Source organism: Podarcis bocagei (assembly GCF_964188305.1).
Source record: "Podarcis bocagei genome assembly, chromosome: 14".
NCBI lineage: Eukaryota > Metazoa > Chordata > Lepidosauria > Squamata > Lacertidae > Podarcis > Podarcis bocagei.
The window spans coordinates 5524473-5542583 of record NC_138139.1 but is presented as its reverse complement, the minus strand read 5'-3'; the positions used below and the strand labels follow the sequence as shown (position 1 = coordinate 5542583).

Sequence of the window (18111 nt, the reverse complement as noted above, 5' to 3'; positions counted from 1 at the left end):
GGCAACGCAAGTAATTTGCGCCCCCTAACCCGGGGCAAGGCAAGTAATTTGCGCCCCCCCAACCCCTAACCTGCGAGTTGCCGCTGGCGCTGCCGCGCAAACAACGCTGCTTGCCCGGAGGAGGATGGAGGCAGAAGCAGCCGCCGCCTGTGGCTGGGCCGAGGGGATGGCGGCGGCGGCAGGGTGCAGAGGCTGCCCGTGCCCGGCCAGGCGTCGGTGGCGGCGTCGGCGCTGCTGCAGCGGCTGCTCCTCCTGCGAGCAGTGAGCGGAGCGCAGCCACAGCATCGGCGGGGGGCGCGCGCGCTAGGGCGCAAGGCTGGCGGTGGCGGCGGGGAGCCCGGCGGAGGAAGGAACTTGTCCCTTCCCTCTGGACTCGCGCCCCCCCAGATGTTGCGCCCGGTGCGGTCGGCACCCTTGGCACCCCCCACGCTACGCCACTGGGATGAAGAATCCATCCAAATGGTTGCCAACAAACGCAAAGCTTTACAGCAGGGGGTGGGGAACACTTTTCAGCCCAAGGGCTGCACTCCCTCATGGGCCCTCACAGGGACCGCAGGCCAATGGTGGGCGGGGCCAAAAGTAAAAGTGGGTGGAGCATCAGTTGTGTGACCTTTGCACAGTAGGCTACATTCCAGCCATGCAAAAGTTCAAACACTTACACTCCAGGCATGCAGAATGATAATAATTTATTTGTACCCCGCCCATCTGACTGGGATGCCCCAGCCACTCTTGGTGGCTTCCAGAATATATAAAGACATAGTAAAACATTAAACCTTAAGAAGCTTCCCTATACAGGGCTGCCTTCAGGTGTCCCCTTCAGGAGACATTGTCACGGTTCAGTGACGCATTTGCAGTCATGCAAGTGCAGTTTAGGAGGCTGTGGAGCGGGACCAGTGAGGGCGTGATTCTGAAGGGAATCCTGAGGGCCTGATAAGCTTGATGAGCTGCATTTGGCCTCCCCCCTTGCAGAACACCATAAGTGAAAAATGACAATATCCCTGCTCTTGACAATAAAAAAAAAAGTGGGCCTGGGATGGATGTGAGTCAATGCGATTCCACACAAGCTGATTTGGCATTTCTGGCTGTCCTGTGCTCATATGCTCTTCCAGCATCCCATGTGTGTGCACTGCTTTTATGGGCTACTTCCACTTCCATGGAAACCTAATCTGCCATTTCACCCAAGCCAACAAAGCATGGTTTGTGCCAGACCTTCAAACTAGGGTTTTGAAACAGCTGACATTCCACAGGATACGACTTCAAGTCCCTCCTCTCAATAGCTAGTCAGTCATCCACTGTCAAGAAAAATCTGTGTCAAATTGAGGAAGCATCTGTGGCTGAGGCTGAGCGGATTGGCAGGGGTGATATTCATGGGAGAGGCAAGGGCAAAAGGATACTGGCCCAAAGGTTTCGTTGAATCAGCATTTATTGCAGAGAACAAATCCGTAGAAGCCCTTTTCGAAAATGGTCATGTCTCTGGGTAGAAGGATTCTCTGATAGAGGACAGTGTGCGGGGAGCATTATCCATCGTGTTGCTAGGGCAAGCTGAATGTTTTGCACTTCTACATTTGTATCTTAAAAAATAATAACAATCGGAATCCACACTGTTGCCTGGACCTTTCAGCAAGAAATTGTCCTTCCACATCCATCAGCCCTCCTGGCAGCTGTTTTCCTGCCCCACAGGTGCTGGGTGGGGCTGTTTTTGTCACAGAAGCGTTTTTGTTGAAAAGAAAGGCAGCCTTTGAGACACAGAATGGGCAGCGCTGTTAGAGGTCACTTACAAGTGTGCAGTGCCTCCAGGCAGTAGCATCATCACAACAAAGGAAAGCAATTGTTGCATGTCCCTATGCAAATGGTTGATCTTTTGGTCATTTATTTTAGCTCCCTGTCTGCTCAGAAGCCACATCAGGAGAGGAGGAAAAGGACAGTTCCTCCAAGCAGCCTTCTGAGCCTTGATGGCTTAAAAGAATGGTGCCACAAGTGAGCAAACATTGCTTTCAGTAGGACTGAATGGAAGGCCCCCTCCTCAGTGTCATGATCTACCAGAAGCACTAGCCTCTCCTCCCACCTCCGTGGTGGGTCTATGATTCTCTGAATGACTGCTACTTTTAGAAATAGTTCAGCGCGCCTATGATATCTTGGGCCAAAGGCTCTGAGGGACTGAACTGTTTCATAAAATAGTCAGGGCTGTCATCAATGACATGAGTGCAGTCCCACTTGAGTGCATTTGGCGCTGAGCAAAAATGTATCTGTTTGCCCAGGCCCTTTCCAGGTCATAAGATTTTATTCTGTCGGATGATCCATAGCCTGCCCTGCCTTTCTAACAGTTCTCCAGGCTCCTTGTTATCTTAGTTGCCTTCATTAACCTTTTGGGCCAGAGGGCACATTCGGAAACCTTAAGAAATGGTCATAGGAGGTACAAAATACCCATTTCACCGGAGGAAAAAACTAGGGGTGCTCAGAACCTCCTGTTTCCCCCAAACAGAGAAAACACTTCTACATACTCCCAAATGAATAAAACAGACACAATCAGACAAGCCCCCCACTACCACCAAAAAATAAAGAGGGGGAAAAGCAAGTAAAAAAAATTGAACATTTAGTTTGGTTTGGTTTTGAATGGAAGGCCTTGGTGGTCCCCAGGGGTAGGGCGTCTGAGGCCCCTTTTGTGCCCCTTTGTTGTATGATGACTTTTGATTGTTTGAACTTCTTTTTATAATAGCTAGTCTTTTATAATGGTGCACTGAACCCCACCCTGGAATCTATTAATTAAGGGCGGGTGTCAGGGGTTTAGGTGCAGAGGCACGGGCAAGGGAGGAAACAGAGAGCGAAGGGGAGGAGACAGAGGAAAGGATGAGTGATGACGACGACCCGAGATCTCCCAGTCTTTCCAGTGAATCAGAGGATTCACAGAAAGGAGCACCAGTGGCCAGGGCAAGGGGGGAATCTAGAGAGGCACCCCAGGAAGATAGAGCCAGAGGAGACTCAGGGGGGAGCAGCTGGAAATCGGGACCAGCGTCACCGCCAGGAAGTAGGGAAGAGGAAAGGAGCCAGGGGGGAAGCGCTGGCAGCTCACCACAGGAGGGAGGGCAGGAGTCAGGAGTGGCCACACCTCCATCGGGGAGCGAAGAAACGGTTAAGAGGAAAGTGGAAGGTTGGGCGCGCGCGCCAAGTTCAAATGCAGAGGAAGGCGGCGCAGTGAGCAGCCCCGAAAGGGAACCAGGTCCTAAAGCCCGGCGCAAGGAGGCAGAAGGGTCCGGGTCAGCGTCAGAAGAATCCCGGAAGGAAGAAGCCCCGGGGGGTAGAGGGACCCAGAGGAGGACAGTCAGGAGGAAAAGGTGGAGCAAGGCTAGGATATTAAGTTGGTGCGCACGGGGCGGAGACTCAGACGGAGCCTCGCCGATCTAGCTAGTAGACGTAGAGTTGCAGACAGCAGCGTGAGAATGGAAACTGTAATTCAATAAAGACTTTTACTTAATGACCGCTGGCTAGCGTGATCCTCTGTGAGCTAGGATCTTGAAGCAGCTCTGACAGCGGGGCAGAAGCCTCCTAAATAATTGAAATTAATGTAAATATTCTGCTTGAATGGATACAGAAGATGTAGCAAAGCCCCTGAGTGCCCTTGGGACTGAAGGGGTGGAGTGGGGTGGGGGCACAACTCCTTCTTTGCCCCTCCAGCTGCAATAGAAACCGCCTTTCTGAAGCTTCTTGTTTGCACCTCAGGGGAACCCCCCCCCCCTCTTGGCACCAGCCACCCCTTTAAATTCTGCCACCCGCTTCCAAGTGGCATCCGCTTTCCAGTTTTCTCCAGGACTTAAATGTCACTTCTGCACACACACACACAGCTGCACCCCCCCTTGTATCTGTGTGGCGTCAAAGGCAGCTGCTTGTCATTCCAGGCATAATTGCTCTGGCTCCCTTTCTATCTTTAGGAAAGCTATGCAGTGAAACAGGAACTACCACGGGACAAGAGGAAATTAACTCTGGCTTTGCTGAGGAAAACCCCAAACAACAACAAAAGCCAGTGGCCACCGGGGAGGGAGGTGTCACCTAGTCTGTCTCTAAAAGGCAGCTATTAGCAGGCTGCACTTTCCACACACTCACTTTCTCAGTCAGAGGGCACAAATCTGTTGTTGCTTGGAGCCGGTGCTTGAAGTGAACACAGCAGGTGGGAGGGGTGTGGGCAGATGACATGGCAGGCCACTTTAGGAGTGTGTGTGTGGAAAGTGCATTACAGCTGCTATCATGGACTGGCTGGGTGCAGAGGAGCGATGGGGGGGGGCACCAGCTGGGGAACCCCCAAGGGAAGAAGGCCCAGAGCCCAGGGAGGGGTGGTGGGATGACAACGAGTGATCAGAGGGAGCAGATTGGGAGGAGGAGGTGTCAGAAGCTGGAGAGGTAACATGGTTTAGTGATCAGGTAGAGGCTGTGGCAGAGGGCAGTCCAGAATCAGAGGCAGCAGTGGAAGCTGGAGAGGAGGGGGGGGCAAGAGGCAGAGATGAAGCAGGCTGCTGAAGAAGCCACGGGGGTCTCCCCTTCCTGCTGAGACCAGCTCCTCGTCCCCCTAGTCTTCTTGAACCCTAAAAGATATGAAGAGGAAGGAGCAAAGAGAGATAAGACAAAAGAGTCTCCAATTGCTTTGGAAGGACCCAAAGGAGGTGCAGACTTGGGCAACTGCATCATAGCAGCAAGTTCTATCAGGACGAGTTGCTGTGCTCACTAAGCCTGGCCTCCTGAGTCGAACTCATTTCCTTGAATAAAGAGTTAACCTCATTGATGCTGTGTGATTTATTGCTGACCTGCTCCTGACACCTTGCTCCTGACAGCTGCAGTGACAAGCTCATGTCCTCCAACAGCCCTCATTGACCAGGGAATGCTCAGGAAGACAGGGCCCCACTCTGTTCCTTTTAGGAATACCTTAGGCTGGGCTGGTTTTCCTTATACCAGAGCTTTCCAAACTTCTCATGTTGGTGGCACAATCTTTAGACATGCATCATTTCGTGACACTAGCAAACCAGAGGTTAAGCTAACCCCTTTCCAGACCCAGGAGGAGGGTCAGGAACATTTGTGCGACCTACACACTGCAGCCGACACACTAATGTGTCACACACACACAGTTTGTTTGAAAAGTTCTGCCTTACATGATGCTCCACAACTTCATCTTTGAGGATTAGTTTATTACTACCAGCTTAGTAGTTTAGTGGCACATTCTCCTTCAGAAGCCAGAGCAAGGCAGGCTGTGACACGGTAGCTGAACGCCTAAATAGCTTGGGCTGCCAACTTTTCAAGTGACTTCTGCGGCTGTGCTCTGCAGCTCCCTGTGTGTGTGTGTGTGTGTGTGTGTGTGTACATGATGCTGAACATTTATTTTTATTCTGCTTGTACTAAGAGCAGGATACAGCAAATTCATGCCATCATACAATAGAATCATTAAGCAGAAGTACCACTAAAAGCCAATTTCGTTGATCTACGTACTTTACTGTTAAAGGCACAGCTGCAAGGGCTGGTTAAAAGGTTGGCAACCTCATGTGCAGGAGGCTGAGATGAGCATTTTTCCAGTTTGTAATAGTTGAAAGACTGGGAATAAAGGTGTGACCTGGTGTATTCTTGTTTTGAGTGATTTTTTCTTGCATCTGTTTGCTGATAGTCTGGAGTTCTTCCCTCCATAGTCGTAAAAGTGTTGTTTAGAGTATAGGATGTTAATCATTGTTTTATTGATTTCTAGCGAGTCAATTTCCCTTCTTTTTTGTTCATGAGTTTAAGGAGTTTTTTGGCTCCTGTTTGTTTATAGTGTATAGAGGGTCATAATTTATTGTTCTAATTTACCAATTTTTGAGGAGGTTTGTTCTTTAAGGGATGCTCTCTCCTTGATGAAGGCTCCTCTGGTGACTGCTTTCATTGTGTCCCAGAGGAGGGGGGTTGTTATGTTGCCCACATCATTGTCCTTAAAGTAGTTTTGGAGAGTTTTCAAGAGACACTTTCTAGCTAGTTGGTTGTGATTAGGATGGGGCTGAAGGACCATGATGGGGTAGTTTCTGTTTCCTCTCCTATTTCGAGGGTAACTTCTACTGGGGCATGGTCTGTGATTTTAATGTTACTAATGTTTGCTGTTTCTGCCAGGGGGATCAGGCCTTGTGTGAGCAGAATACTGTCCAGTCTGGATATTGTGCTGTGGCATCTAGACTGGAATGTGTGGCTGGTGTCTCCTGGGTTCTTTTCTTCCCAGATACCGTAAAGGCCTCCATTTCTTAGCATTTTCAGTAGTTTGTAAGAGTCTCTAGTTGTCCCTCTGAGGAAGGTTGCCCAGGGGGTTGTAGGATGCATGTCTTTCAGGGAGGTGTCTCGTATTTAGGTTGAGGTCACCTCCTAGGATTGCTTTCCCTTTGGAGAAGGAAAGGAGATTGTTTAGTGTCTTCTTGTTTGGAGCATATATGGAGCCAATTGTCAGTTTAGTTTGCCATCTAGTATCCCTTTGGCGAAAACGAATCTGCCTCTTTTGTCTTTTTGCACCTTTGTGGCTTTAAAATGTAGGTCTCTACTGAGTACTATGGCTACTCTGTGGGCCTTTCCTGAGCCAGGTACCTACCACCCATTGTTGACTGAAGCGGGGTTTGCTCAGGAGTTTGCTTCCTTTGGGCGGGTTGTGTATTTCCTGTAGGAAGGCAATGTGTGTTTTCATGGTGTTTATGTACGAGGTGATGTGTTTTCTTTTGATAGGGTTTCCCAACCCCCTCACATTTAGTGTAATTGCTTTTAAGCTAGCCATCTTACTTATCTATCTTATAGGATGATTCCCTGCCCACCCGTTTGGGTTGCCCTGTGTCTCTCACCTTGTATTGTCTATCAAACCCAGTGTGTTGTGCTGACATATAATGTGGTGGGTGGGGGGAGGGGGGGTTAGAGTTAGAGATGGGCTGAAGATTGGGGGGGTAGGTTATAGAGGGTCGCCAATATGTAGTTATATAGGTGTTTGTTTGGAGTAGCTTGGTCCCTTTGGCTCCCAGCCAGTTGGTCCTGTGTCTCAGCTGGCATGGAGGGCCTTTTTTGAGAACAGGCCGTCCCCTCTTTCACTTGCGATAGGGGTCGGTCAGTGAGACGGTGTCAAGCGCCTTTGTGGCACTTGTGTTGGATACAAGGTTTATAAACAATGTTGTCAGTATCATTAATAGCATTGTTGGTTTGCTGAGGTATTAGGTAGGGATGTGAGTATTGGCATGCTCTGGCACCACCATTATGTTAGTTATTTGTCGGATTTTAGCCTGTTTGCTGGTTGTTGTATTGGGGTGGGGGCTGTTGTTTTAGTTCATGGGTAGGCAAACTAAGGCCCGGGGGCTGGATCCAGCCCAATTGCCTTCTAAATCCAGCCCACGGACGGTCTGGGAATCAGCGTGTTTTTACATGAGTTTCTCAGGGAAATTGCGGAAGCGGATGTTGCAGCGTCTGCTGCAGTTTTCTAGGCCTGCTAGTTTAATTCTCACTTCCATGCTTTCTCTTTCTTGGCGGTTGTCCGTATCAGCTAATTTGTTTTTCAGACATGTGTTTTCCTCTTGGAGTTGCTCTATTTGTTTTAGTTGCATAATGGTTTTCTTTTTCTAGAGTGGAGATGGTGCTAGTGAGGGTTTCCACTTTGGAGGTCAGGTCGCTGATTATTGTCTTCAGGGGAGTCACTGTTTTCTTCAATAGTTCTGCTATTCTCAGTTCCATTTCCCTCAGGTCCCTTTTTGTTGTTGGGCAGTTGTCATCATGGGGGATGTTGTCGTTCGCCATCTCCTTGTTTGGTGCCATCTCAATTGTCTTGGTGGCCTAGTCTGTATTTTTTAAGTGGGGGGATGTTGTGGTTCGGTGTTTTGGTGTTTTGGTGTGGTGGTTCTTGGGTGTTGTGGAATTATAGAGTTGTACAGACATTGTTGATTGATGGCTTTCTTCAGAGCGTTCGGGTTAGGCGGCCATTTTTGTTGCATCTGGGCTGTGACTTAAGGATTTCTCTTGGGTCAACGTAGTTGTCTCAGCTCTGCGGTATTTGCCCCTTCTCATGCTAAGTAGCCATAATATGCATTTGTTGGGTTTGGCAGCATTTGTTGGGTTTGGCAGCCACAATGTTCACATGCTCAGCATTTCTGCTTCCTAAAGTCCAGATGAAGAGGGCAGCTGAAGCCACTTCTGAAAGCCACTCCCTTCCTCCCACCCTTGATTGTGGACCAGTCTGCTTCTGCTCATGATGTGTTTTTCTACAGACTTGCAATTTAGTTCAGTTAGATGGAGAAAGTGCACCCTGTCCAGGAAGCCCGGTTATGGAGGTGAGCCTATTGCTTTTAGAGTAAGCATTACACAGAGCCTGCTCTCTCTCCTTCCTCAAACCTTTCCATGCTGCTCCAGTGCTGGACCTGTATATATTGGACGCTTCACCCTCCGTTTCTGCTTCCTCAGCCACCTTGAGTGTCCCAACAGCCTGCTTCCTTCTGTTTGGTCTTGTCCCAGTTAGAGTTCAGCCAGTAGCCTAGTTTGACTGTGCTCTGTCTCCAGGACTAGGAGGGAAAGCAGTGAAGATGAGCAGGGCAGTTTTCTAGTGTGTGAATGAGTAACCAGAATATTTATTTGTTTGCCCCTTGGGCATTTTGCTGAGATTACCAGCGAAAGATCACCAGAAAGAAATAAAGATTACATTGCAGATGGTGAGAGTCTGGTAGTTGCCTTTTTAGATCACTAAATAGAGTTTGGTGAGCCCCCCCTCCCCAGCTTGTTGTGGAGCAGCTGAACATGCCCTTTGTCCATTTACCGTATTTTTTGCTCTATAAGACTCACTTTTTCCCTCCTAAAAAGTAAGGGGAAATGTGTGTGCGTCTTATGGAGCGAATGCAGGCTGCACAGCTATCCCAGAAGCCAGAACAGCAAGAGGGATTGCTGCTTTCACTGCGCAGTGATCCCTCTTGCTGTTCTGGCTTCTGAGATTCAGAATATTTTTTTTCTTGTTTTCCTCCTCCAAAAATTAGGTGCGTCTTGTGGTCTGGTGCGTCTTATAGAGCGAAAAATACGGTATCTGCAAGCGAAGAGGGAGGAGGGCCCACAAGAGGAGTGTGAGAAAATTCCCAAAGTTCCTGCCCTGCGCATCATATTTTATCAGCTTCCAAGCTGAGAATAATTTGACAAGTTCTTTAAGGATTGACCTGCAAATGCACACACTCCCGCCTTCCCTCTCGTCTCTTCACTTTGAGCAGCTGCTTCTGAAATTCATTAAACCAGGATGCTGTTTGGTGTCAGGGGAATCTTCCAGGCAGCTCCAGTCCTTCCTCTGTCCTGCTATGATTTGGAGGCTTGAGCAAAGGTGAGGACCAAAGCAGGACCACGTACTTCACAACAGGGATGATGCTGTCATCTTCTTAGGCACTGTTTGTTGATCCTGTGCATGCCAAAGAAATAAGCATGTTCTCTGAGAGAAGCCCAGCAAATCACCTGAGCTGAGTATGTGGGTGTCTCAAACTTTCTCCCCCAAGATAGAGCTGAACTTACTGTGGGTGCAGGAGTGCAAGGATGGACTTACAGATATTGTTGGACTTCAACTCCCATCATTCCTGACCATTGACTGCTTGTTAGCTGGGGCTGATGGGAGTTGGAGTCCAACAATTACATTTGAACAGGACCTTTCACAGGAATAATTCAAAAAGCAATCATGTACAAGGTAAATAGTCCGCCGGAAAAGGACTGAATGCCTTCCTTTACTTGTAGAAGTCTGTTAAACTATAAAATAGCTTAATCTTCACCCTCACACATCCACACAAACATTACTCGTTTATGATTTACGTTTGTTTCTTTTTATGATTCATATAGTCCAATAAATTCCAAGATGATAAACTAGAAAAGTTGTACATGCATACACACATATATAGATACATATAAAAATGGACAGAAATAAAAAGTGATAATAAAGTTATCTACACTTACACTGATGCAAAATGTCAAATTAATGCTGATTTACACTCATATGCAAAAGGAAATGCAAATAATTAATTAAACACATAAAAAATGATAGCAGAGACTTAGGCCCCGTCAGCACTATACATTTAAAGTAGTATCATCCACTTTGAACAGTTATGGCTTCTCCCAAATAATTGTGGTTTGCTAAGGGTGCTGAGAGTTGTTAAGGAGACTTCTGTTTGCTTTGCAGAGCTACAGTTCTCAAAATGGTTTAACAACCAGTCTCTCCTCCCCAGGAACTCTCAGAATTGTATGTCCTAACTTCTCTTAGCACCCTTAACAAACTACAGTTCCCAGGAATCTTTGTGGGAAGCCGCAAGTGTTTAAAGTGGTATGATACTACCTTAAATCCATAGTGCAGCTGCGGCCTTGACATTTTACAACGCTCCTCGCAGTGTGTATGGATGAATGTTTTTCTGAGTCCTGTTACACTTGGAGGCAGGACTGCGCAGCTGAACTAGCTAGACTGAGAAGTTGTGGTCCGTCCCAGAAGAGCCTTGTGAGGGATCATAGCTGAGTGGGGATTTGAACATGCGCTTCCCACACTGGAGTCCAACATTTCAGCTGCTGCACAAACAAATGTGGGGATCAAATTCCTGTCTCATCCTTAAACAAAATTGAAGATACGGAAGGGAACCAAATTCCTGCAAGTTCCAAAGTCCTATGGAAGCACCTTATCAAACAAAGAAATTCTTGGAACTGTCTGTTGCAGTTGTAATATTACCATACTAATACCTCTCAAGTATTCTGGCTTCATCCATAGACTGAGGAATAGGCTAAGCCAGGTGTGTTGGTTTCAGGTGGAGCTGCTCTGCCACATTCTCCAGCCAGCTGGGAGATGTGGGTGATACTTCGAAGCAGTGCCCCTAGTTGACAATTTGGCATCAAATGACGATTTCAGATTCACACCAAACATCAAGCCTACCTCAATCTTAAAAACAAATCTTAGATTTTGTTTCCCACAACCCTTTGCCGTGCTGGGAAGCTAAAGAAGAACTTTGTTGTCTCCAAGAAGAACAGCACAGCACTGAAAACCCGACTCCACCCAGATACACTTAGGTCCACTGCCACCTAGTGCCTAAACCATATAATGACATTATCCACACAGTCTGAATTGATGTAAGGAAACTTCATGTGTTCCTAAAGCTGGAGAATGGAGTTACCCAGGGAAGAACCTCAGTGGAAGATCTTGGCAATTGGACACATTTGTATGGGATCAGACAATTCTTTAAATACCCAGATCCCAAAATGTATAGGCAGATCCTTCGCCTGGTCCATAATCCCCCAGCGCTCGATGAAATGGTCTGGAATGACACTGCAGATTATAACCCATCTTTGTGTGTAGATCAGGCTAGCAATCACAGAACTAAAATTAGCGGTTGAGGGTCCGTACCGCAATCCTAAGGCATTCCAGGCCATGTGAAGGTCAAGTGTGAGCCTTATCTCTGGATTTCTGGGCTTTTATGGACGTGTGAGAGACTTTAGACCTGACTTTGGCTGTGGTCTCTCTGTTAATTATATAATACTCTTAGTATTACATTGGGAAATATGGCATTTAATTGCAGGATATGCCACATAATGTATGCCCTCTGCATACATATACTGTAATTACTATACTTGTAATGTGTTTAATGACAGAGGGAAAGTTTATAGCTCAGAGCTTCTGCTGTGTAAACAAAACCCTGTAATTTTAATCAGTCTGGAATTCTGAATGGGATTCTGTTGAGAGGTGCCCTAGGGAGGATTTTCTGCATCCTGAATGGTACAGCCCCTGCTGGCACTAGGTGACAGGAGGAGGCCAAAATACCATTCCCTGAACTTGGAGAAAGCTGTCCTCAGGCTGCTTCATCTTCTTGATGAGGAGATTTTCTACCTGCAGATCTGAATATGTGGATTATTCCAAACAACATGTAGAATGTCTCCCTGTGAGTCGAGTTACGGATGCAAAAGGAGGAAACCCTTCATATTTTGCTGCATCCATTCACCTGAAACTGTCACAGAATTACTTCTGTGGTGCAACCTCACAGGATTGCTGTGAGAATTTTTTTAAAAAGGAAAAAAGGTAGGATGAAGAACCACACATACCACTGTGAGCTGTCGGGAGTAAAGATGGGATATAAATGCATAATAAATAAATAACAATCAATCAATCAATCAATCAATCAATCAATCAAGCACAGTTATATCTTTCTTCAAATTCTTTCTCCCAGCTGGCCTCTTCCCAGTAGTGGAGTGGTAAATTATTGTTGTGACAGCCCCACCCCCACCCTGGTACTTACACCCACATTGTCCCATAATGCAGGAAGCTGTGTTGACCAGTCCCCTAACTTTCTCTAGGTCAAGTATCTTCCACCTTTTTTTCAGAGCCAGGACCTGCTTTTGACCCAAACATGCATTTTAATGTATTTTTAATCTTTGTTGGAAGCCACCCAGAGTGGCTGGGGAAACCCAGCCAGATCAGCGGGGTACAAATAAATTATTATTATTATTATTATTATTATTATTATTAGACCCATTTCGCAATCTTTTACCACATATTAATGTGATAGTAATGCTCCTGTTGCGACCCACCTTGCACCAGGCCACAGCCTACTTGTGGGTCCCCACACCCTACCACCACCAGTTGAAGGCCAGTGCGCTGGATCATAAACAGTAGTAAAGCTTGGAAGCCTCCTTATTTCCTTCTCAGAGCAGGCGGAGCTCATTGACTGCCCTGAAGCTGCTCCTCCTCTGGCACACAGTGCCATGGCTCCCTCACAGAGCTGCCCTGCCCTGCATTCTCCCTCCATGGTACCTGCTACACCTTTCACAAAGCCTTTGGCTTCAAACCCGTGTCCCCAACCTCAAGTGAGGCAAAATCTAAGGACACATATCTCCGCTGCATCTATGCCCCATTGCAGTTTTCTTCCCCACTGTGAACATTTAGATTGTAAGATCACCTGGGCCCCTCTGTTTTGCTTATGTTCCTCTCCAATGCAACATACTTCCCCCCCCTTTTTAAATTTATTTTATTTTATTTGCTCAACACATAGCAAAAAGGACAAAATAAACCGTAGTGAGAATACCATCAGTCATGCCTTATATAGATAATTAATATAAATTTCATAATCCATAAACTGTAATGGCCTCTTCTTTTTAAACCCGACTTCCCATCTACTCCATAAATCAAATTACCATTCTTTGCTGCCAATACATGTTATTACTGTCATCTCAAATCACTTCAAAATATGTTAAGTCGTATAACTAGTGAACGATATTGCTGGAATTATTCAAATGCCGCTACGGATTTTAAGTCAGTATTATTAATTTTCAAATATATTTTAAATACTTCCCACTTTGAAATGAATTCTTTCCTTGGTTTGTTCTTTAATTTTTCGGATAGGCTATCTAATTCAGCATAGTCAATCATTTTTTTGACCCACTCTTGTCTTGAGGGAACTTTTTCACTGTTCCACATTGTAGCTATAAGAACCCTCGCTGCCACTGTTGCGTAGAGAAAAATATCATTAATTTTTTTAGGAAAGTCAGTATCAATAATACCCAGTAAGTATGCCTCTGGCTTGAAGTTAAAGGAGATTCTTAACATGTATTCGAGTTCTAAGTGGATATCCTCCCAGAACGTTTTGATTTTATTGCATTGCCACCATACATGATAAAAGGAGCCTGGTTGTACTCCATATCTCCAACAGTTACTTTTTACTTCTTTATACATTTTGGCTAGTTTCTGAGGTGTTAGATACCATTGGTGTTGCATTTTTAGGAAGTTCTCCCTGATGGCGTAACGGGTAGTAAATTTCCAATTGTTCTTCCAGAGATTTTCCCATTGGGACATTGATAGAACGTATCCAAAGTTTTGTGAACACTTTATCATTGATGCAGTGACCTCCTCCTCCTTGACTTCCCAGTCAAGGAGGAGTCGGTATCTCTCCAGTGCAACATTCAATGTGTTTTGTGCTGTATAAATGCAAAATAATAATCGGCCTTCCCCAAGCTGGGTCTGATGGGAGGTGTAGTCCAAAACATTTGGAGGGCACCAGTTTTGGGGAAGTCTGCTGTAAAGCATCATGTGAATTAGGCCTCTTTTTCTCGCCTGTCTTGGGTTTATTGCCTGGAAATCGTGAGAAGGCTTGGTACAGCAGTCATCTCTCTCTCTCCCCTCCAACACCTGCTCTGCATTCAAATCATACCTTGTGTTGAGCGTACAAGAGGAAGACAGGAAGCGGCAAAGTGATCTCATCCACACTGTACTTTATGTGTAATTCTCTGCTTCCTTCCTCTGCTAACTAATTACTTCATACCTGGATCTGAGGGGGGCTTCCATCACACCAAAATACTAGAGGATGCAGCACTTGCTTCCTTTTTCTGAGCTATGGAGGAAATACTAAAATTGGTGGTTGAAGAATAACCTTGAAATGCAGCAGCTGTGGTCAGGTCAGGCCAGCTGACATTTAAGAATAGTCTCAAGTTGTAAAAGTTTGTAGAGTGCTAAAACATTTAAATAAAGGCATTTGACTGGGGGTGGGTGGGATAATCCCTCCTGTAACTTTTAAGGTTTTTTAAAAAATGTGTTTGTAGACTTCATAACTCTGCAATCAGTAAAAAAAAAAAAAGTATTAGGAGGTCTCCCCCTCCCACCATATCAGGATTTCATAAAAATTTTTCATTTGTGAAGGTTTTATAAATTTCTGTATAGTGTAATAAATAACGCAAACATAATAGCAAAAACTAGCCAGAATTGCATGAGTTTGACCAAACTGTGGGAGGCAGTGGAAGACAGGAGGGCCTGGTGTGCTCTGGTCCATGGGGTCATGAAGAGTCGGACATGACTAAACGACTAAACAACAACAACAAGCCAGAATTGCATAGCAAATCTGGACAGTTTACAAGTTAATACTTTAAAAGCCTGGGAGATTTATTTAAAAATAAATAAATAAGTTTGCCTGGCGCCAAAAGGGTACATTAACCCAAGGCTAACTTTTCTGAGCCCTGAAACTCTGAGCTAAGAAAACCCTTTTTATGCTCAGATTTCTTTTTTTAGACAAACCAAATAAGCATTATTCGAAAGCAGACTCAAAGCTTTAAATCTTTTCCTGGTGCTTTGTTTTGGGTGCTCTGCCTCCAAGCTCAGAGGCAGTGATGCTTGAATACCAGTTGCTGGAAACCACAGGAGGGGAGAGGGCTCTTGTCTTCAGGTCCTGCTTCCGGGTTTCCCACTGGGACATCTGGTTGGCTGCTGTGAGAACGGGATGCTGAACTAGTTCATCCAGCAAGGCTCTTCTTACATTCTTATGTCTAGTTATCTCCCGCTTGGACCATTGCAATGCGCTCTACCTGGGGCTACCTTTGAAGGTGACCCGGAAAACTAATCCAGAACGCGGCAGCTAGACTGGTGACTGGGAGCGGCCGCCGAGACCACATAACACCGGTCTTGAAAGACCTACATTGGCTCCCAGTACATTTCCGAGCACAATTCAAAGTGTTGGTGCTGACCTTTAAAGCCCTAAACGGCCTCGGCCCAGTGTACCTGAAGGAGCGCCTCCACCTCCATCGTTCTGTCCGGACGCTGAGGTCTAGCGCTGAGGGCCTTCTAGCGGTGCCCTCACTGTGAGAAGCCAAGTTACAGGGAACCAGGCAGAGGGCCTTCTCGGTAGTGGCACCCACCCTGTGGAACGCCCTCCTACCAGATGTCAAAGAGAAAAACAACTACCAGAGTTTTAGAAGACATCTGAAGTCAGCCCTCTTTAGGGAAGCTTTTAATGTTTAACAGACTACTGTATTTTAATACTTTGTTGGAAGCCGCCCAGAGTGGGTTGGGTATAAATAATAATATATTATTATTATTATTATTATTATTATTATTATTATTATTATTATTATTAGGGTTCTGTTGACATTTTAATGCATATTAGCTTGGCATCCAACTATCTTGTCTGTAGCCAGAAGTGGGGCCACTCCAGGAATTTGAACCCGTCTCCTGCACCCACTCCTGACTTCCCAAAGGATCGCCAGTTTCCCTGGCGTAGGAGAATTGCCTTCAGCTCCTCTTTCTTCTTTGCAGCGGCCAGTTTGCTATTGTGAAGAAATGCCGGGAGAAGGTCACGGGGGTGGAATACGCCGCCAAATTTATCAAGAAGCGACAGAGCCGTGCCAGCCGCCGTGGAGTCCGGCGAGAGGAGATCGAAAGGGAGGTCAACATCCTGCAGCAGATCCTTCACGCCAATATAATCAAGCTGCATGACGTGTACGAGAACAAGACCGATGTGGTCCTTATCCTCGAGCTGTGAGTAGGAGAGGCTGCCTATGTGCTGAGATGCACAGGAATGCACTTTTAAAACAAATGAATAGATAAAGTTTCTAGTTCTTAAGATAAGCTAGAATATGCACAAGCAATGTCTGTTGAAATATCGGAAGCCCACTGGGGAGCTGAATAAAGTATCGTGGGTTTCACCATGAAGAGTAAAACCAGACTAAATTATGCTTAATAAGAGAGAGAATATATGCAAATGATTTGAATAATTGCAAAGCAATCCAGTCAGCTCCGTCTATTCCTTTGTTTGTGTGCAAAATTTGAGCCCATCAAGTGCAGAATTCCAGGCCCTCTAGCCCTTAAAACCACAACTGGGATTGGACTCTTCTGTTCTTGTTTTCCCCCCAGCAGTCTAAGATTCTTGGGATTTTCCGTAGAAAACTGTGTTAGTGCTGAGGGCCACCTTGTGGAGAACATGTGGGCAACATGTTAGCTGTCCATCAGAATTTCAAGGTTCAGTGACCAGCTTTGGTGGCACGTTGGATTTTGAATAAGTGCAAAGGCAAAGTTCATATATATCGGTGTTGGTGTGTGAATGAGTCTCATACACACCCCATTCCTGGCTCATTGTTCAGGGCAGTAAACTGCTTCGTTATATGCATTCAACTTATATCCAGGTTCCTGGACCACAGGGGCTATAAAATCAGTTTGTTCATCTATTCTAAACCAAGAACTGAGCTGCAATAGGAAACACTTGCAGCGTAAGACATAAATCAAATTGGATTTTAAGAAAGTTAGATCCTTAAAGGAACAAACTTATAATTGGCAAGGTGCCCATTTAGGGTGGAGGGGCAGCAATGTTGATAGCATTCTCAGGTCCATCCCAGTTGTCCTTTCTGTGCAGTAATTGGTTTGAGGGTTTTTTTATGCTGCTGATGCCATTGACCGTTCATTTCCAGAAAGGTCCCATATGGGATAGAAGGTGAGGATTATAAATTATCTTAAAAATAAATGCATAAGTGATATGCATATGTAATATATCAAAATATATTTAACTATGGGACAAAGCAACAAAAAAAGAAGAGTGTTGTAAATCTTCCCCTTAGCCTTATCCACAAAGGGGAGCTGTTGGCTCCCCAGTCGTGCATCCAGACTGTCAGTAATTTGTGAGAGGGATTCAAGAGCCTACCAGAATGTTAGGACTGTACAGTAAAGCAGATTAAAATGCAGCATTGCCCTAGGGCAACAAATCTTATTTTTTAAAAATGGACTTTTTGCAGTTTGGAAAGTGATGGGCAAATGCATTTAAAAATGTGGGGTGAATAAATGATTAACCAGATTATGTATAAACGCTCAGCAAGTAAATCAGGAAGAATGCAGGATTAGTGCTCATTATCATATAATCACTTCTTAAACAAATTGGAACAAATGCTCAATAAAGACCAGAGACTTTCCAAAATAAAAATAAAGATTGGACACAGTCTAACCACCTCATAAGCTTTGTGCAAAGAATTCAGGGTGAATGCTCTATTCAACAAACAGCAGTAGTAATTTGTTAGAAACATCCATTAGACTAATCCAGGGAACCGGAAGCAGAATAGTACAATGAATCTGCATCCTTTTACTATTAATGCAGCTATCACAATACTATCTTGTTGGCTTTGTAGCGTGTCTGGAGGAGAACTTTTTGATTTCCTGGCCCAGAAGGAGTCGCTGAGTGAAGAGGAAGCCACACAGTTCATTAAGCAGATCCTAGATGGTGTCAGCTACTTACACGACAAGAAAATAGCCCATTTTGATTTAAAGGTAAGCAGGGAAGTCAGGCAGAAGGGGCTTGGCAGCCACTGATGCCAACTCTAGGGGGCCCTGGGGGACCGGGCACCCACAAAAAATTTGTT

At 45.7% G+C, this 18111-nt stretch overlaps 1 protein-coding gene across 4 annotated transcripts in view; it reads left to right on the top strand.

Moving 5' to 3' along the window:
* DAPK2 (death associated protein kinase 2) overlaps positions 1–18111 on the top strand; it is a 62687-nt gene that overhangs the window by 23344 nt on the left and 21232 nt on the right. For all 4 annotated transcript variants that reach the window (XM_081170644.1, XM_081170641.1, XM_081170642.1 and 1 more), the window contains 2 exons: positions 16025–16246; positions 17881–18019. In XM_081170644.1, the coding sequence (XP_081026770.1) occupies positions 16025–16246; positions 17881–18019 (361 nt within the window). The remainder of the gene's footprint in view (positions 1–16024; positions 16247–17880; positions 18020–18111) is intronic.